This window comes from Vulpes vulpes, chromosome 1, assembly GCF_048418805.1.
Source record: "Vulpes vulpes isolate BD-2025 chromosome 1, VulVul3, whole genome shotgun sequence".
In the NCBI taxonomy this organism is placed as follows: Eukaryota; Metazoa; Chordata; class Mammalia; order Carnivora; family Canidae; genus Vulpes; species Vulpes vulpes.
The window spans coordinates 74,508,913-74,529,694 of NC_132780.1; the positions used below are offsets into that span (position 1 = coordinate 74,508,913).

Below are 20,782 nucleotides of genomic sequence, written 5' to 3' on the forward strand. Positions count from 1 at the left end.
CTTGCTCCAAATCAGTAGGGAAATTATGCACTGATGGGCCTGCTGAAGCTGGAGCCAAGGACAGCAGGACAAAAACAGCAAGTGCAGCTTCTGAAGGACAGGCACTCGGGAGTGTGCACTTGCTGGCTGCAGTGTGGAGTCTCCTCTAAATTAAGACTTTCATCCACTTGAAAAGTACTGAGCACCTACTACGTGCCAGGCATGGCTCCAGACCTGCTCTAATACAGCAGTGAGCAGAACGGTGTTCCTGTTTATTATGGGATTTATGTTCTATTCGGGGAAACAATATAAACAACTTCAATATTGTATATAATGTTGAGAAGAAAAAACTGCAATGAAGATTTTTAAAAGCAAAGAAAGGGGCTGGAGATTGATGAAGGGCACGGGTGTTTCAGAGACAGTGATTTGAGCTAAGTCACATGGTACCTGGGGAAGGAAGTTCCCAGTGAGTTAGCTGAGGGGCCTGTTTGTGTGTGAGGACGAAGCTGTGTGTGTGTGTGTGTGTGTGTGTGTGTAGGAGAGGTCCAGGTGGACCTGAGGGGGAGACGCCCATGTGTGTCTGAGGAACAGAGGCTGGTCTATGACTGAGGAAGAGAAGCCTCTGTCTGCAAGGAGAGGCCATAGTAGCTACAACAGACCAGAAGGTGGAAAGAAAGTCAGGGAGCTGATTTCATCTCTGTGTTGGCCCCTCATACCACTAAGGTGGGAACTCCACATGGCCAGGGATCAAGTGTCTCTTTGTGATGGGTACAAATGTCATAGTCACAAATGGGATTATAAAAAAAGCCAATATTTGAGAACTACTTAATTTCCAACTTTGAGCCTCCATAGTTAAAAAAAAAAAATTAGGGCACCGGGGTGGCTCGGGTTGAGAGTCTGCCTTTGGCTCAGGTTGTGATCCCCAGGTCCTGGGATCGAGTCCCGCATCGGGATCCCCATGGGGAGTTTGATTCTCCCTCTGCCTATGTCTCTGTCTCTCTTTGTGTGTCTCTCATGAATAAATAAAATCTTTTAAAAAAATTAGTCTAGGTAAACTCAGTTTAAGTCAGGGATTTCCTTGGTCAAGTTAGAATTCCTTCTTGCCCTGAACTGGAGGCTTCTTTAGAATCTGTGAGGTGTTTGTCACAGTGTCCTGGGGGAACCAGCCTATGTTCTTATCATCTCTGCCCAGCGGCCTCTGCAGAGATGTGACTCCTCTCCAGGCATCTTCAGCATCTGCATCAGCCGCAGAGAGGCCAGGACTTGTGGTATCTGGCTATATCTGCTTGTGGTGACCACATCTGACCACAGGCAGGGTCACTGTCATTGTAGGGTGCTGCTCATATAGTAAACATTATAAGTCTGTGTGTTTGCACGGGAAAGTCTGTGGCATGTGGCAGTAAAGTGGTATTCTTAGAAAAATCAGTCTATTATGAATTTCCCCAATGGGTGGAAGTAACGGCTGTTGAGTACTCTTCCCCTATTTTGTGCCTAGGTGCTCCACCTGGCCCCAGGGCACAGGACATGTCCAGCTGCTCCTCCCGGCCTGGCCAGGACCTTGGAGTGAGGGAGGTGGGAACTCTGTCTCTCTGCTTTTACTGACCTGCTATGATTTCCACTAGCCACTCTTATGCTGGTTTGCAGACTACCTGTCTCCTTAGACTTGACCCAAGAAGCAAGGCCCCAGTCCCCTCTGCCCTCAGGTTTCCCCCAAAAGCCATGGAAAGCAGCAGGCTTCCCTCACCAAGACCCCATGAGGTCAGGGGCAGGGGGAGCCCTCCATTGTTCCAAAGTCTTCCCTTAGTCCAGACAGAAATTTCAACTCTTCTCCCAATGGAAAAAAGATGGCCAGTTGATATCCTTCCACATCTTTATTTAAACCCAACTCGGTCTTTTCTCTTCAATTCATTGTCTCTGGCCTGGTCTTATAAAAGTCCATGTAGACACTCCAGGATAAGAACTGACTTCTTTCTTCTGGGGTGTGCCAGGACCCCTTGGAAGGGCCACAGACTCAGTGAGTGGAAGGTGGTGGATTCACAAAGAATTGAGAGAAAAACACCTTGTTTGCATCCTATAGATCAACATCTTTTGATGTTGCTGTAAGTTCTTCTAGGAATCAATGGGGCGCATATACCTAAGTTGCAAATATAAATCCTGCTCACTCAGAACTTGAGGTTGGGTTGATTCAGGATTAGACAATTCAGCAAACCCCACCCCGATGTTTATAGCAGCAATGTCCAGAATAGCCAAACTGTGGAAGGAGCCTCAGTGTCCATCGAAAGATGAATGGATAAAGAAGCTGTGGTCTATGTATACAATGGAATATTACTCAGCCATTAGAAACGACAAATACCCACCATTTGCTTCGACGTGGATGGAACTGGAGGGTGTGATGCTGAGTGAAGTAAGTCAGTCGGAGAAGGACAAACATTGGTTTGTCCTTGGTTCCATTCATTTGGGGAATATAAAAAATAGTGAAAGGGAATAAAGGGGAAAGGAGAAAAAATGAGTGGGAAATATCAGAAAGGGAGACAGAACATGAGAGGCTCCTAACTCTGGGAAACAAACAAGGGGTGGTAGAACGGGAGGTAGGCGGGGGGTGGGGGTGACTGGGTGATGGGCACTGAGGGGGGCACTTGATGGGATGAGCACTGGGTGTTATTATATATGTTGGCAAATTGAACACCAATAAAAAATAAATTAAAAAGAGAAGAAGCCTTAAAAAGGATGTGAAGATATCACATTAAAGCAATTATGTTAACATGTTTTATCTGAAAATTCAAATGACTGTTGGAGACACCATGATGATGGTCATTCTTCTCCAGTCAACTTCTCACAGTGAATGAGTCAAAAACCACCTTCCTTAAAAATCATTTGTTTTGGGCAGCCCCGTGGCTCAGAGGTTTGGTGCCGCCTTTAGCCAAGAGTGTGATCCTGGAGACCCCAGATCAAGTCCCGCATCGGGCTCCCTGCATGGAGCCTGCTTCTGCCTGTGTCGCTGCCTCTATGTGTGTCTCTTGTGAATAAATAAATAAAATCTTTTAAAAAAATCATTAAAAAAAAGACAACTCAGCAAAGCAGCTGACATGTTGATAGGAGAAAGAAAAAGAAAGAAGAAAGAAAGAAAGAAAGAAAGAAAGAAAGAAAGAAAGAAAGAAAGAAAGAAGAAAGAGAAAGAATTTTCTCCTTTTTTAGAAAAAGCACTGCTCTCCTATGTAGCTCTCTGCGGCCCAGCCTCCCTCCTGGCAGGTGAAGGATGCCAAGGAAAGAGTTTCGAAATTCTTAGGACAGATCCTACCTGATGATAAACTGATATGGAGGCATTTGGCAGAAACAAATGCCAGGCCCTTCCTTTTGATAGTATAGAATTTAAAAGTAGATCAGCCATAGCAGCTGGAAGTTCAAACACAAATTCCTAAAAATGTATAGGAGGCCATTGGTCCTGAGGAAGTGCCAAGTCACAGGAAAGCTGACACATCCAGAGGTGACCAGGCTTGTATTATGAGGTCCCTCATTTGTATCCTGTATAAGATGGAAGCAGAAGTGAAGGGATGTCCTTGTGAAGAGGAAGGGGCACATGGAGACCTCCAGACTAGTGTAAAAGGTGGATTTGAGGTGGTCATGAGCTTCCTGAAAGGGTCCTCAGATTCACATTTTCAGTTACCTTCCATCATGCTTTTGGATTAGATTTCATTGCAGAAAGTTAATTTTTATCCAGATCTTGGGAGGATGCCTATGGAAGGCAAGGTGCCCTAAGATTTCAGCAAGATAACAGAGCATCAGTTCACAGGGACCTCCTATGACCGCAACACAGCTGGTCTGAAGCTATTACTTAGGGACACAGAGAGCCCTATTTGATATTTCCATGAAACAATGGATTTGAAATAATCCTTGGTGGCTTCTGAATCCATCTGTTCTCATTATCTCAAGAAATTGTGTTTTCTAGTGCAGTTTCCAGACCGACCTAACTAATTAAATTTCAATACTCAGGCTAGATTTCAATCAGAAAGCCCAGGTGCCACCAACAGATGTTTGCCGACCAGATTTCTCAAAAAAGAACATTAAGAAGAACACTTGCATAGTGTCATCTCCATTGTACGTTTCCAGAGTGTTGACTAGGTTTCAAGGAAATCTTTTGAAAAGGCTTTACAAGATTTTTTTTTTTTTCACCGAGATGGTCAATGTCAGCTAGACTGCCTCAAAACACAATGCATGTTTCAATTTAGGATAGTAACACAAAATAAATTAATTCTCAATCCCCAGTGAGTTGTCCCTGTTTGGTCAAGTTGGATTCAGTTGTGGAATCATCTAGAATTTCTGCCAGAAAATCATCTCAGCTGAAATTCCTGAAGGCTCTAAAGAAGAAGGAAAAGGTTGTTTTTAAGAGGTATGCTTACATGCATTGCAAAGAAGGGTCACTATTTTGAATCTTTGGAAATAGAAAACTTAAGGATTTCTTTCTGTTGTTTTGTTTTTTCCTAGTACATATTTTAAAGAAATCTGAGATCCATGTGTTTCTTAGAATGGATTTGACTGTTTGGTAGTGGTGTAGAAATAATAGTAAGGAGTGGTCCACTCTTGAGGGGGCCCAGGGCTCCAAGGGTCAGAGAACCAGGCTCAGGACTCAGAATTTAGAGAGGTTTGGGGAGTTTAGATCCTAGGACTGTCATAGTATTATTCCAGGTAGATTATGGATTATTTTGCAGACTGACCTAAGTTCTAAATACCATTTTAAATGGTCGCTTTCATGGGAAAATACATTCCAAATTCGAAGCCAATTTATGGAATATAATATGTTAGTAAAAAAGTATACAAAATAGATTTCTATGTAAGAAGTAGTACGTGTGAAAATATAATAGTCTGTAATATATTTGCATGTATGACATATGCTTTCATATGTGAATAGATGCCATATACTCATTTCTTTTCTCAGTTCTTCATTACAATTAACCCTGTTTGTGATATGAGGGGAAACTATTCTCCCTTTATCATTTGTCATCTCATCAAAACCATTAGCTCTGCTCATGCTTGTTTGGAGCCCATGCACTGATATTGGCATTAATGCTGTGATGTGCATGGCACTGTGCTAGGTGGTGTTTCAAAGCAAAATGTGATTTTAGCAAAGTGGCATATAAATATCTACTGTATGTCTTACTTTAAGTCCTCTTCTATTATCCAGAAATAATTATAATATATGGGTAAGTGGTGTATACATTCTATGATACACATTCTATGATGGAAAGTGCTACACATTTTTCAGTGACTAACCCTTTGTCATGTGGCCAAAAATGCTTGTTAATGGAATTGGTTAATAGATTTTTATTAGATGAAAAATTTAAAGCATGTAATCTAAATTATGTTACTATTGATCACAAATTATATATTTAAAAAGTTAACTTTTTTCTTTTTAAAAAAGATTTTATTTATTTATTTGAAAGAGAGGGCAGGGAGAGAGCACATGGGAGGTGGGACAGAAGGAGAGGGAGAAGAAGACTCCTTGCTGAGCAGGGAGCCTGATGCGGGGCTTGATCCTAGGACCCTGGGATCATGACCTGAGCCAAAGGCAGATACTTAACCAACTCAACCACCCAGGCACCCCAAAAGTTAACTTTTTTGTATTGGGATTATATAAGATGATTGACTTATGACCCCTATTTTATCCCAAAGTATAATATGCGTAATAAAGAATGGAGGAGAAGCCTCAGGTGGGCTTGTGGAGGGAGCCCAGATGTTCTGGATCTGGGGAGCAGAGTAGGACACCCCCCAGCTCAGGTGTCCTTGGCACAGAGCCTTGCATCACAACAACCACATTTCCTTATGATGGACACAAGAGGGGGTAAAGGGAAGATGGCTTGGCTTTCTGCTGAGGCTGTGATGTTTCAGGGTGGTATCCCCTTCGGGAGTTTGGGTCCTTGTTTCTTGAATTGTTGTCACTGTATCCTCCTCACCTAAAGCCCTGGCTTCTTGAGCATTTGAGGGTCTCAGACCTGAGTGAGTTGTCCTACTTGGCATGCCCCCATGTTTTATGGGGAGAGAAGACATTCACATAAGAATATGAATAACAGGTACTCTAGGAAGAGTATCAAATATGTGACAGAAATGTTACAGATGTGGTGGTGCTGGTGCAATCATATGAATGTACTAAAAAAACCCACTGAATCATACATTTTAAAAGGGTGAATTGGTGGCATGTGAATTATACCTCAATTTAAGAAAATACCTGATAGACCAATTTAAGAATTCAGAGGAAAGGAGTTCCTGGGTCTATCAGAAATCTCATGGAAGTGTGGGTCCTTGAGCAAGGCCTTTAAAGCAAGGACAGGGGGATCCCTGGGTGGCGCAGCGGTTTAGCGCCTGCCTTTGGCCCAGGGTGCGATCCTGGAGACCCGGGATCGAGTCCCACGTCGGGCTCCTGGTGCATGGAGCCTGCTTCTCCGTCTGCCTGTGTCTCTGCCTCTCTCTCTCTCTCTCTCTCTCTCTCTCTCTCTGTGTGACTATCATAAATTAAAAAAAAAATTAAAGCAAGGACAGATTCAGGGGAGAGTCAGGAAGAACACAGTAGAGGTGGGGAGAGTGGGAAGTGCACCAGAAGATGAGGAGGCCAGCTGGTCAGAGAGGGGAGCACAACAATAAAGGGACAGAGGAGTGGAAAAACTAGTTGGAACCAGAGTATAGAGGCTTTGATGTTGGTCCAAGCAGCACATGGGCAAGAAAAATACCTTTCATAGTCTCCTGCCTGAGACCTGACATGCACCTAGCATGGCTGGGGAAGATCGATTTGCCTGGGTCACATGGGATGGACGGGCACAGGAAAAGCTTTGGGAGGAGACCTCTTGGCAGCCATCATAACACTCTGGGGACTATAGTGAAGATAGCAATCAAGTAGAAAAGAAGGACAGATTTGATGGATATTATAAAGGAAGAGTAGACCGGACTGGACATCTTCCTGGATATGGAGAGTAACAAAGAATCAAAGACCATTTCAGAATTTTCAGCCTAGGACCCTACTAGGGAAGCAGCAACGGAAATAAGGACTGGTTTTGGGGAAAAGATGTGGAATACAATTTTAGGCATTCTGAGTTTGGGGTGATGATGGGACATCTAAGTGGACACTGCACCAACAGTAGCCATTCATACACAGGTAAAGAAACCAGGTGCAGAGACTCTACCCATTGCCCAACTGGTTAGAGAGCTAGTTTCAGGTAAGCTGAGCCAGACTCTTGTCTGAAAACTCTTTCTCCTCCCAGGCAGCTGGTTCAGGTGTGGGCTAGCACTTGGAAGGGAGGTGATCTGGGAGACAGAGAGGCTGGAATCCAATGTAGAGTCCAGAAGGCATGGGAGTGGCAAAGTCTCTGCAGGAGAGGAGAGGAGAGGAGAGGAGAGGAGAGGAGAGGAGAGGAGAGGAGAGGAGAGGAGAGCGAAGGGCAGAGGGCAGAAGACCAAAGCCTTGCCACATGTCCTCATTTAGGGGGTGTGAGAAGGAAGCAGAATGCAAGGAGGTGCCAACTGGAACAACAGTGTCACTGAACCAGAGGGTGGGAGTGTGGTGGCGAAGCACAGAGGGCTTGTGTGAGAAGGAGCCTAGAGGCCATCCAACCGCAGCTTGCCCACCGGCACAGTGCATCGATGCCAGATGCTTCTGCGATGTCAAAGGTAGACCAATGCCCCTGGATATGCCATTGGATTTGGCCATTGGAGACTTGGAAGGCCTGTTTCATGAGTGGGCCATGAAATAACACTGAGAATGATAGACAAGGAAGAGAATGTTTTGGTCTTTGATTTTGCCTTTTTTTTTTTTTTTAATAGAAGAAAAGTTTGGTGACCTAGGAAAAGCAACTAATGAAAAGAGAGAAATTGAAGATGCAAGAGAGAAGGGGCTGGATCCCAGAGGTCATGGAAGAGCGTGGGTCAGACCTACTTTAGTATGTAAGAACTCTCTCTAAAGGGAGAGAAAAGTGGATGAAGACAAAGCTTTACTGGTGGAGAGTTGAATGGATGAGGTCAACTGGAGTGTCTCCTTTTCAATAAGGACGAAGTAAGGTTATCTGTTGTGATGATCTAGTAAGTACTCATTTTGTCCTTCTTCCTTACAGAACCCAACATTTGGGGCAATTTGTGCCCAGCTTAAAACACCATGATTTCCAGCCTCTTTTGTAGTCAGGGGTGGTCATGTGACTCCACTTTGGCCATGGGGAAATCTGAGTGAGATTTCTGGGAACGGCTCTTTGAAGGGAGCCACATTAAGTGTCATATACCCATTTTGCTCCTCCCCTTTCTCTTTCTTTCCTTCCTGGAATATGGCTTTGGTGGCTGGAGCTGCAGGAGCTATCTTGTAACCGTGAAGTAACCTTGAGGATGAAAGTCATGCTAAGAATGAGGGATCCCTGGGTGGCGCAGCGGCTTGGCGCCTGCCTTTGGCCCAGGGCGCGATCCTGGAGACCCGGGATCGAGTCCCACGTCGGGCTCCTGGTGCATGGAGCCTGCTTCTCCCTCTGCCTGTGTCTCTGCCTCTCTCTCTCTCTCTCTGTGACTATCATAAATAAATAAATTTTAAAAAAAAGTCATGCTAAGAATGGCAGAACAGAAAGAGAGAAAGAGGTCAGGGCACTGATGACATTATGGAGTCACCACACTGACTCTCGATTGCCTACCACTGGACTTATTTTGCATGACAGGAAAGTGTCTAAGCCCCTGTCAACTTGGGGATTTCGTGACTAGTAGGCAAACACAATTCTTACCCATCAAGGTTGAAGGCTGGTGTGTGTACGTGTGTTAGAAGGTGAAACACAGAGATAGTGGATTAGGGGGTTTGAAGTTCTGCATCACTCTAAAGTCATGGAGAATTTTTAAAAGTTGAGAATCACAGCTGTAAGAAACCAATCCAGATATCTGTGACCAGAAAATCCATTACTCTTCGGATGTACATTGTGCAAACTCATTGAATGCAAATCGATCCGATTCTTTCCTACACCTCGTTGACCTTGATAATATCTATCTTATAAAGACTGAGGTTTACATTTGATGCCATTAGCAGTTTTTATTGAAGGAGGAAAATACTTTCTTAATTCATTTCAGGTTTAAGATATATTCTGCAAACATTGATTAAACATGAAAGGCACTTAAATAAGCATAATTATCTTGGAAAACATGCAATGTTATGCGTTATATTGTGTTCACCATTGTTCTGATTTAGGACTTTGAATCCACCAGGAGGTTAAAATGCTTCCCCACCACTCCCCTCCCCCCACAACAAAAATATTTGACTAGTGTGAAATACCAACACAGAATGCCCTGGGCAAATGCTAAGCAAGGCTTCAAACTTCCTTTTTTTCTTTTCTTTCTTTCCTTTTTTTTTTTTTTTTTTGACTGCAGGCTAAAACCATCTCCATTCATGTAGAACCCAGAAAACATGTCTCTTTGGATATGCCATATGGCCTCTCGGTTTAACTATCCATCTTAAAATATCTAGGGCAAATAGAGAGTTATTCATTCATGTCTTCATCAGCAATACCAAGTATCTCTTAAAAAGTCAGCAACAGACAGAAGACAAGTCTTCATGCTGTCCAAGACGCCCATCTGCTTTCCAATTCATTCTGTATGTAATTCCTGGGGTTTATGAGATTTAAAAAATAATTCCAGTTAAGGCCATTTATCTAGTTTTGTGGCAGCTGCAAATTCAGTTGCTCCAGAGACAATCTAATCTTCAACCTCCCAATTATTTTCAATGGCTTGATTAATGTACTAACCGCTCATTTGAAAATCCATCTTGGCTGTACTGCGAGGACTGTACAATGGGCAACTAGACAGAGGATTTACCGAGTTACAAAAAACCACTAGCATCTTTGACATTTATTGGAAAGAAAACGACGCTTCAGCTTATTTAATATTTCAATAACTTATTCTTAGAAGACAGAGACGAGGGGAGTGCATTTCCAGGGAACCAATGGGAGGTGGTTTTGGACACGGTCACATGGAAAACAGCATACAATGCCATACACAGAGCTCCAGGGCAGGTGGAGGGGACCAGGGGGAAAGGATTCATTTGAAAGGCTCTCTCATTTGGACAAGAGTATGCTAGACCCCACAACTCATAGGTACTTAATAAAAAAATGTAAACATCACTTTGATTGAGGCTCAGCTTCAAAACAGTTTAAGGCATTAATCAGAAAAGTATGTTTGATATTTGTTCCCTTAATTTTTTTTTCTTGGATGACCAACTAAACGGGCAAGGCAGTATTCATGGGCATGAATGAAAGACAACTGACTTTAGAAACGTTCCTTGAACAATGAATGTGAATTCCTGATACCTTCTAGCAAACACAAAACCACAAGCCAAGGTGGAAAAGCACTGGATGATTGTGGGCAGAGCTCAGGAAGGGGGCATCCACATTACAGCCCCCTTCCTTGGGGAGCAGGAGGCTCAACACCTGCAGAGAAGCCCATCAGGCTGTGACCTTCAGAAGCTTCTGTCCCCGCTGATGGAGGTCCCTGACTGGCTTGAATTCCAGCATTTCCCTGGAGATGCTATTACAGGCTCCGGTGCCAGGGACACTTACTGTCAATTGTGGCAAATTCATTTTCCTTGCTGTTGAATCAGATGAGAAGGCTGAGGCCCAGGGCCGTAAAAAGCTAGGGTGTTTTTGAAAACCCATTCAGGTCCAGTAGACACATGGCTCATCAAATGGGGTTTGCTTTTCATCTTGAATTCCAGTCAATAATCCTAAACAATAGGGGAAGTCTATAGTGCACCTGGAGGAGGTGGTGCTGAGTGAAAGGCTCTTCCTTTGTGCTATTCTGGACCAGAAGAGGTATTTGGCATTTTGCTGGCGCAGGGTGGGGTTATGGCATCATTCTTAGGCTGAAATAATTACATGTGAAAGCTGGAATGAGCATTTTTTTCAAATGGGCACAGTACAAATGCTGGGCCGATTTTCCCCAGGCACAGAATGACATGTCATCCTGCCCTTTCTGATGCAGGCTATCGGTCACCCTAGTTGCTCCATCCAACATCCTTCTGAGGACCAGGACATTCAGGCTAAATTCAGCCTCTGAGTGCCTGCAGTCCCCGGAGCACTCCTGCGAGGATGAAAGCAGATGAATTTTTAAACAAAAAAAATGAGTGTGTATGTGTGTGCATATGTTTGATAATGGTCCAAACTTTAATAGCATGGTAAAATATTTATCCTATTTTTATAGCCAGCATGCAATCAATCCATAAACACTGACAGAATTTAGAAAGATCAAGGTCTACTCAGCCACAGCTTGATGGAACCACTCAACATTTTAAAATATATATATTTATCAGTGAATGGGAAATGCAGGCCTATTGCCAGAAGTCACTTTCCTGAGATCACGTGGACACCCCAGGGGCAGAAGGGAGTTCCTAGGATCATAGTCCTTCACTACACAGACTTTCCCTTCTTTTCTAAGCCACAGAGTAAAGGGCTGTGAGTATCTCTCTGGTTTGGGGTTTTAAGAAGTTAATTGTTTTAGCAAATTGGCTCATTCAAGTTAATCTCCCTCTTAAACCCTGAATAGCCTTGACTTGTTTCACCGAAATTCCCAATCCCCTTTTTGGTAAATGATGTTAAGCTGGTACAGGAGACAGAGTTGAGGGCGGGGTGGAGGATTGGTAATAAATATTATGTAAATTTTGATTATTAGATAAAAATGAAAGATCCTTACTTCTTGGATGTTTTTCATAAGGAGGTGGGAAAAAAGGACCAGATGTGGGAAATGAACAACTACTGAATTAGATGATGTTAGACACAAAAAGACTCAAAAGCCCATCGCTTTCAACTTCCAGATGAAGAAGCTGGGAATGGATATAGTCACATAGATATAGGAATGAGAACTGACCCATCCTTCTCTCTCCTCACGGCCAGGGCTCCCCCAAGGTCTCCAGGCAGTAGATGGAAGGAGGCAGAAAGCAGAGGGTTAGGGAAGTTATGGAAGGCACGGCTCAGGGCTGTTGTTTTTTGTTCACAGGCAGTGCGTGCAGGGAAAATCCCTGTGCATTGATGACCACGAGCCTGAGTGTGTGTGGCTGTGTAAGGAAGAGCTCTGTTCCCCTTACTAGAAATTCCAAGGGAGTTCAAGGCATTAGGAGGTCCAGGAGACCAACAATGGCTACATATAATTTACTTTGCCTGTTTTCTATTTGTATATACAATATTAAAGGTAAAGATGGTTCAAAGATACCACTGTGCAAGAATTCTGTGGTTACTTTCAGCACAAAAGATTTCTCCACCAACAAAGAACTGGCTTTCTTCCAAATAAGACTTTAAATTGTGCTTTTCTTTTTTTTTTCTTTTCGCCTTTCCTTTTCTTTTCTATAAAATGGCAACTCTTTCTCAGGCGAAACAGCCTTTTTCCATGAACGCAAAGCTTTGGGGCGTCTTGTGTTTCTCAATGGTTGTGAGAAGCCCCAGCTTGATTTTGAACTTGAGTCGATTTGGCTGTTGAATTTATCATCTGGAAAGAAGCAAGGACAGAGCCTGCTGAGTCCCTGCAGCTGCCTCTGAAGTGACTTATTCCCTAAATACGGAGCCAGCTCCCTTCTAGATGATAAATGAACTGAACGGAGTGGTAATTTTCTTAATTCCATTCTGTTTCGTGCCTGGGTAAGAATGATGATGAACGGGGCCCAAACTTTAAGCTGGTTTCTCCTCCTCATTTTCTGATATCCAGGAGGACCTCACACTGCCCTTCCTGAGCCCTGGCGACACAAGAACATGACACAGAAGATGGCCCCACCGTGGCCCCTTATCCTGCGTGCCCTCTCCCCTCTCCTGTAGATGAACTGCTGGCTGCCAATCTGTCCACGAGGAGCAAATTCTGCTAAGACTGTGTCAGAAAGAGATGATCAAAGAAAAAAAGAGAGAAAATCCCACTGTCAGAAAGCTACCTTCTTGCCTGAATAATCACCCCCAAAACACTTGCTCCCCCATTCAAAGATTTTACTTTTGGCTGCTTCGGGACCATTCCTCCCTAGGGATACTTTAATAAAACCCAACTCTTCAACAGGCCATCCAGATGACTGTGTTGTCGAGCTGTTAAGGATAACCGTACGCAGATCCAAAATAACAGAGGACGTCATTTTATTGGCTGTCCACAGGAAGTTTGGTCACACAAGGAGGTGGAGACTGTGGCAGGCGTGGTACAACACAATAGCTCGTCTAACTACTAAACAGAAGGTGAACTGATAGGCTACAACCCCAGCAGCCCTCTGCAGCCCGGGCGCCACCTACGCCTGTCTAAGTTAAGCTGGATAAGCTGGCGAGTGATGGCATTGTCCATTAGCCTCGGCGTGTTGCACGGTCGTCCCATAAAACAGCACTTGAAAATTCACCAAATTAGAAGAAAGAAAGAAAGCAAGCAAGCAGCACTTCCTTTTGAATACCAACACCACTGTAAACAGACGTAGCGTGGCATGCAAATCCAGATCTGGTCATTTTTTTTCCCCTTGAGGTTTTTGTTTTTTAAATTAACAAATGGAATGGCATGTCTATCTCAAATAGTAGTAGCATAACACCTAAGTGCAATTTCGGTCTGGCCACAGCTGTCCTCATCCTTCCCGCGTGGCTGTCCTGAGAGCAGCGAGCGGACCAAGGAACCTCCAGCAGGAAACTGTCCTTTCCTCCCTGACTGGCTGCAGCCCGCAGGCTCCTCTCTCCCTGAGTCCGCCCCTCGGATGCCAGGGGCCTGGGAATAGCCACTTCTCAGTTTCCCCGGTGCTCGCAGCCGTCGGGGTGGGGAAGGAAGATGCACCTGCCTGCAAGCTGCAGGCATGTGGGCCCCGTCCTCCTCTGCCGTCCCAGGAGCAGCCTCCACTCTCCGAGCGGTTTTCACACCCCAGGACCAGGAGTTCGTCCTCGCCACCACGGAGCTGGGTCATGGGAAGGCTCCCGCTGTCTGCACCCCCCACCCCCCGGGGGCCGCGGTCACACGGAGCTGAGCTTCACCAGGCCACGCACCGAGTCCTCGTGCAGAGAGTCCTGGCTGGCCAGCCCCAGCACGTGCATGGTGCGGCTGTGGGCCAGGGGGCTGCCCGCCAGCAGCCTGGGAGGCGAGGGCGCTTCCTCGGGGGTCAGGAACTGGTGGCCCACATGCTCCTCTTTCAGAGGCAGTATGTCTGTGAGCGCGGCCTCAGCGGTGAGGTTGGGCATGGAGGAGGGCGGCGTGGGCTGCCCGAGCGTCAGGCTGGCACAGGGCGTGCCCAGGCCCGGCTTCCCGGGCAGGTGCAGCTCGTCGCTGGTGAGGCTGGGCTCGCTCTGCAGCAGGGGCGTGGCCGCGGCCTGCAAAACGAATTTGGTGCTCTGAATGCACTGGTCTTGGTCGCACTGGAGAGCAGAGGGGGCCGCAAAGAGAAGGCGAGATGAGATGGGCACGGAGCGGGGAGGGCGGGGAAGGGGGTACGGGGAGGGGCAGGATGAGAGAGAGAGAGAGAGAGAGAGAAACGAGTTAGTGACACCGCAGTCAGACAAGTCAGAGAGCATGCACAGTAGCCCCATGTCACCAGGAGACACCCAGCACCAATGCCTGGCACCTAAGTGAGCCGCCGGAAGTCCAAATCACCCACAGGTGCCCCAGGAGTTACATGCAGCCAGAGGCGACCATGCTCCTGGCCCTTGATCACAGACACGACCTAAATAAGAAACAATCCCACGGATAGAGTCACAGGCTTTACCACCTATCGCTGTCTCAGGTGGCTGTTTCTCGGATGCTGAAAACCACTTTGCTCTATTGTTTTACAGATATGAGGCCCTCTACACCCATGCTCATAGCAGCATTATTCACAATTATTCACAATGGTCAAAAGATGGAAGCAGGGGTCTGTGCACCGATGAACAGATACACAAAATGCGGTGTAGACAGATGATGGACCATTGCTGAATGGTAAAAGGGAAGGAGGTCTTGACACACACCACAACACGGATGAACCCTGAGGATATCATGCGAAGAGACGTACGCCAGTCACAAATGGGCCAATATTCTATGATTGCACTTATATGTGGTCCCCAGGATCATTAACTTCCTGAAGACGGAAACTAGAAAGAAGGGTGGGTGCCTGGGCCCGGGGGAAGGGGCAAGGGAGCGAGTGTGCATGGGGACAGGGTCTCAGATTTGAGAGATCAAGAGTCCTGGAGGTGGATGGTAGCGATCTTTGCACAACCACGAGGACGTACCACCAGAGTGTACACTGAAAAATGGCTAACATGGTCATTTTATGTTATGTATGTTTTACTGGGAAAAGAAAGAAAGAAAAAGAAGCCCCTCAGGGTCTGATGAGACTCTTTCACAAAGCCCTAGACCTCCCCACTGCTAAATTTCCATCAGCTTCAAGAGCTGTGGTTCTGCTCTGCATGTGACCTCTGCATGTCACCTCTTTCTGCTACTGCATGTGACACATAATAGGTGCTTAAAAAACGTGCCTTCTTATTATCCCCACCCCTCTTTTTCAGAACTCCTGAGTTTCCATAGAACCTGTGCTAACGGGTTTGCAATGGAGGTGCCTCACTGGCCCCCCTGCCCAGGGAACTCCTAGAACCACCACCAGTCACCCACCTCCACACGGGGAGCAGCCCGAACGACCCACTGTGCAGCCTTCAGAGAGGACAGAGAGTCCGTGGAAGTTCCGACGGAACAGAGTTGTCAGCCCGATGTGGGACTCGATCCCAGGACTCCAGGATCACACCCTGGGCTGAAGGCGGCGCTAAACCGCTGAGCCACCCGGGCTGCCCAAGAGCGGCCTTCCTGATTAAACGTTCATCTTCTGGAAACTGTCCTAGGGCTTTGGATATATCGTGCTTTGCAAAGAACCTTTTGTGAAAATCACCATTTGGTCTCCGCACACTGCCTCGCCTTGCCGAGGCTCGATGCAGCAGGCTGGCTGGCGAGCCACAGCCCTTCCTGGATGCCTGAATCCTGTTCTGTCTTCCCTCCTGGGGCCCTCCCTCTGCCTCATCCCTTCTGTCTATGCAACACCCTTGGCTCTAAGGAAAGATAAAATTGCAAATCAGATTTGCTTGTCTCTGTTGGCCCGCAGAAAGCCTTTCTGTTATTGAAAATAATGGGCAAATTCAGTTTTAGGGATTGGTGCAAGACCGACTGTTACAGAGAGTTCTGTGAGAGGGCAGAGCTGGAGATTTCCAAGGTCAGTGGCACCAGCATGAGGACAGAGGTGCCCCTCCATCTCCAGGTCACTGCCCAGTTCCTTTTCCCTGACCACTCCCCTGCAGGCATGCCTGCAGTGGAGACCAGGGGTGGGCACCCACCAGAACCTCCCAGGATGAAGTGGTCCATTAGTTCCTGAGAGTTCATGTTCATGGGGAGGCCGAGGTAGAATTGGATGGATGTGCCTTCCAAGGCCTTACATACAAACATCACTGCTGACGCCAACAAGACCACACGTACTGGAGGTGGGTCTACTCTGAAGCCATGAGGCTTCCGATCAGGACCCCTCCGTGTCCTGGTTCCTGGCATATTATTTTCTTTCTTTTAAAGAGAAAGCCCCCCTCCAAACCTAAGTCCACTCCTGTGGACAGAGTTTTCCTGTGGCCAAACTGACAACTCATTGAAACAGTGACAAATCTCCGTTCAGCCTCCCCGCCAGGACTATCAAAAATGATGTCCAGTATAGCAGGGGTAAAGCCCAAGGGCTTCAATACATGAAAAACAATGGACCCTGAACCATTTCACTAAAACAAAAACAAAAACAAAAACAAAAACAAAACCCCTAAATATAAGTCGCTCAGAAATATGTTCAAAATGACTATTTTGAATCCTGACTTTTGTTAACTGACTTCAAGCACCTCTCCTACACTTCTATTTAGAAGATAACTGTCTTTCTGAGGATTGTTATGGATATTTCCTTCATTTTAGGGACTGCTTTCATGTTAATAATTAACCTACTCTCTGCCTCGCATCCCTTCCCACCAGTTTAACTTGCAGCAGTGATGTCAGCGAGTACGATTACTGGGGCCATGAACCTGTGTCAAAATCCTGCTGCACTCATAGCTTTGAAGATAATTTGCCACATTCAAACTGGTTTTCCTCCAGATGACCAAGTCTGTTTGGGGGTTCCCTGGGACCAGGCTTTGTTCTACTAGTTTGCCCATATAAATCTCCTATTGGCTCCATAGGATGATGGACTTTATTGGGTTCCAACCAGGGAGACAGCAATGACTAGAATTCTCATACTATTAACTTCACGTTTTGAACATCTCCTTCTTAGAAAAGACTCAATGATTGGGAGACACCTAATTTTTTTTTTTTTAAAGGTCAGAGTGTTCCCTCATTTTGCACACTGCCACAATTCCCAGGAGGATGGGCTAATAACCTTCATGGTTGCAATCCCAGTTGGGAGCTTGGCCGGTATTTTCAAGGTCAATGTGGAGGTGACCCATGAAACAATGTTCTTACGCTGCTTCCTTTTTGTCATTGCTTCTGATTGTTATTTGCCCATTTCTTGTTGATTTTTTCTACTTCCATTTTCTTTCTGGCCTCACCAACCCTCTCCTCTGCTTTCCCCTCCATTTTTTCCTTTCATCAGTGTTTTGGCCACGTCTCTTTTTCTCCTCTCTTCTTTTTTCTTCCTCTTCTCCCCTCCTTGTCTTCCTTCTCACTTATCTCTTCTCTTAGCTCAGCCTTTCTCAAGCCACCGGCCGCTTTCTTGGCTTTTCATGTGCAGACTCCTCTCTTCAACCAGTAGGGGGCGACATCACTACTTACTTTCTTCTCTGACAACTTGGTAGCAGGGATTATGTTCCAGCACTAACACCCAGCCGCCCTTAGGTATATTTTATTGATCTAACCAGTTATATAATCTTAAGAGACACCAACCGAGCGCCTGGATATCAGGCAGTGACCATCCCTCCACTACAAACAAGATATTGAGAAACTCATGCTGTCATTCCAAAACAACCCTTTAAAGGTCCATAGTTATCAAATATTAGGTTGAATCCTCTGAAGTTGCCATTTAAAAAGTCAAAATCATCCAAGTGCTGAATACCAATGGAATAGAAACCTGATTGCTTGTAAGAGCGTCTATGAAAAGACCCTTCTGTTGGCAGCATAAAATGAATACTGGCAGTGGTGCTGGAGCATTTGCTGTGGTTGCAATAAGTCACTGTGACGGCTGCCTGATTTACTGCCCAAATGAAGTACTGGCATTTAACTTGTAAAGAAGTTTATGGTTTCAGATGTTTGGATGTCACACACATTATCACTTAATGTTACAATTTGAAAACACCATACATAGAGATAATTTACTTTTTGTTTCTGCAGATTTTCAAATAAAATTGCTCATGTTGGAATATATTTTATTTTACTCTAGCTGACTTCTTGTTTGAAATAAACCTTAGCACACAGATTAAGTGATGTTAACAGCAAAGCTGGGAGTTTTTTTAGATGGTCTTGTATACAGATGAAGAGTGAGTGAAATTATTTATTCCTTCTGCTCCAATTCTGTCAAAAGTATTAGCGTTGGGCATCATTTATTATTGCTTGGCTGTGAAGTCGTGTTCTAGGGTCTTATGAGTGCTCATTTACAGTATAGAAACACTATAAACTCCTAAAATCTACCTAAAATGTCAGTTAGGAGGAGAGCTTCCTTTCACTTCTGTTATTTAACATTATCATTTAAGTGTGCATAACTTCTTTTTCCTATTATTTTAGATTTTTCAGATGATGCATGGAGAGCTCTACAATATTAGTTTAACAAATCACGTAACTGCTAGGTTTAGTCTTTTTTGATACTGGATTAAGGCAGGTTTAAAAATTAAGCTAAGTAAATATAACAGAGGATTTTCTTAAAAACCCAAAATTTCAACAACCATGTACTACGTTATTATCTTGGTGTATAGCACATGGTCCCAAAGGATCTTTTAGTTACAAGTGTCAGATATAAGCATAAATGATGATCCTCATGCTATACAGTACTTTAAATCACTTGACAATCAAATGAGATATACACACTAAAAACTGGGGCATAGCTGGGTGTCCTAACTGTGCATATATGTAAGGAACTTCAATATTAGGTAATAATAAAAGCCAATATTGAGGAAGATAGGAATAATGAAAATGTGGTCTTCAGTTGGCATGGGGTTATCTGCACGTAATTTCAGTATGGCTCCTCAGAACGTCACAGGCATTCAGATGACAAAGGCTACACACACACACACACACACACACACACACACCCATTTTAATGCTTTAGATGTCCCTTCATTATTTTTCTAACATTTTATTCCTTGTGAATTTGCAGTAAAGGGAAGATCATTTAGGCATCAAACAACCATCCCCAACCCCAAATCGGGGGTGCTAACTCTCCCAAACATCGCTGGGATGGGGGGCTTCTAAGTGTTGGGCATCTCCTTCTTGGATTGGGCAGGATTCAATCCCAAGCCCACCGTCTGGTCCTGGTTCTCAGCTGTGAAGCCACACAGAACATGTCTCTTCCTCCCTCCATTAGAACTTTCACAACCAACCTCTCCCAAAGATATTCTCATATATTGGGGGCACTGTCAGTGATGGGTAGGAGCCTTGGGACCAGTAAGAGTTCTTCCAGGTGTAAGCTGAGTTGAAACCTGGGTTTCCCACAACAAAACCAGCACAGGGAAGTAGAGAGAGTGTGGGGCTTCAAGTCAGTTCACTTTTAGACTTATTTATGGGCAACTCACCTATTTTAGAATTGGTAATGATTTCCATGTAATCATGTTGCTTGGGAATTCTTATCGAGTAAGAAAAACCCAATGCACGAATCACTTCTAAAGTATAATAAAATTTCCACGAATGCCAACTTTAATTAATAAAATTAACAAGTGATGAAGTTGACATACTCATGTGTCTTATAGACATGAAACATTTATTAATTTTTATTTTGTAGTTTTCATGTTTTAGAGCTCGTCATTTGTTTTCAAGTCCTAAAAATTTTCAGAGTCCCTGGAAAAGCACACAGGCACTTTGCTCACAGTGTCCAGTGGGTAGACTGTGGTCTCTCTCGGCCCATGGATTAATTTGATGCTACCAGGGCCATCACTGAACCATCTATCCCTCTGGTTCCTAGTTTCATATTCATGGTGGAGCCTTTTGCAAATGTGACAAAACTGGAGAGAGGAAGGAATGAGGTGCAGAATGAAGAGATGAACAGACCAATAATTGTGCAAGACCCCTATGAGCAAGACCATACAGGGCAACTTTTATACACACTCAATAGAACGTTTAATGAGCACCTCCTAGACAGAACATGAGAGACTCCTAACTCTGGGAAACAAACTAGGGGTGGTGGAAGGGGAGGTGGGCAGGGGGGGTGACTGGGTGACGGGCACTGAGGGGGGGCACTTGATGGAATGAGCACTGGGTGTTATTCTATATGTTGGCAAATAGAACACCAATAAAAAATAAATTTATAATAAAAAAAATGAGCACCTCCTATATGTCAGGCTGTGTTATCCACTGGGGCTGGAAGGATGAGACAGACAGGGTCTCCATCAGCACCAATCACCATCCAGGGAGCTGATCATCACTCTCCCCTTCTTCTCTTCACAGTTTAGGAATTGGAGGCTTCTGGGATTAAGGGACTTGCCCATGATGTCCCAGCCCCCATCGTCAGGACTGGCAAATGCAAGCCCAGGGGCTGTGATGCCATCACCCAGCTCTCTCTGCCTTTCCCTGCTGCCTTGAGTACTTAAATCTGTCCATTTGCAAAGCTTTTTTCCCCTTCATTATCTTTAGCTTTATTCTAGCATCCTCACTAGTGTCCAATTAGATCAAGAGATTTGATTTGACTAGGTGAGGGCAG

At 44.9% G+C, this 20,782-nt stretch overlaps 1 protein-coding gene across 4 annotated transcripts in view; it reads right to left on the minus strand.

The window, feature by feature from the left end:
* Nucleotides 1–13,062: 13,062 nt before the first annotated feature.
* The window catches only part of ZDHHC14 (zDHHC palmitoyltransferase 14), a 273,384-nt gene continuing 265,664 nt past the window's right edge, over nucleotides 13,063–20,782 (minus strand). For 2 of the 4 annotated variants that reach the window (XM_072767166.1, XM_072767163.1), the window contains exon 9: nucleotides 13,063–14,276. In XM_072767166.1, coding sequence (XP_072623267.1) covers nucleotides 13,923–14,276 — 354 coding nt within the window. In that variant the 3' untranslated portion in view covers nucleotides 13,063–13,922. Of the gene's footprint in view, nucleotides 14,322–20,782 lie in introns of all 4 variants that reach the window. The other 2 variants (XM_072767156.1, XM_072767150.1) reach the window with 1 other exon arrangement.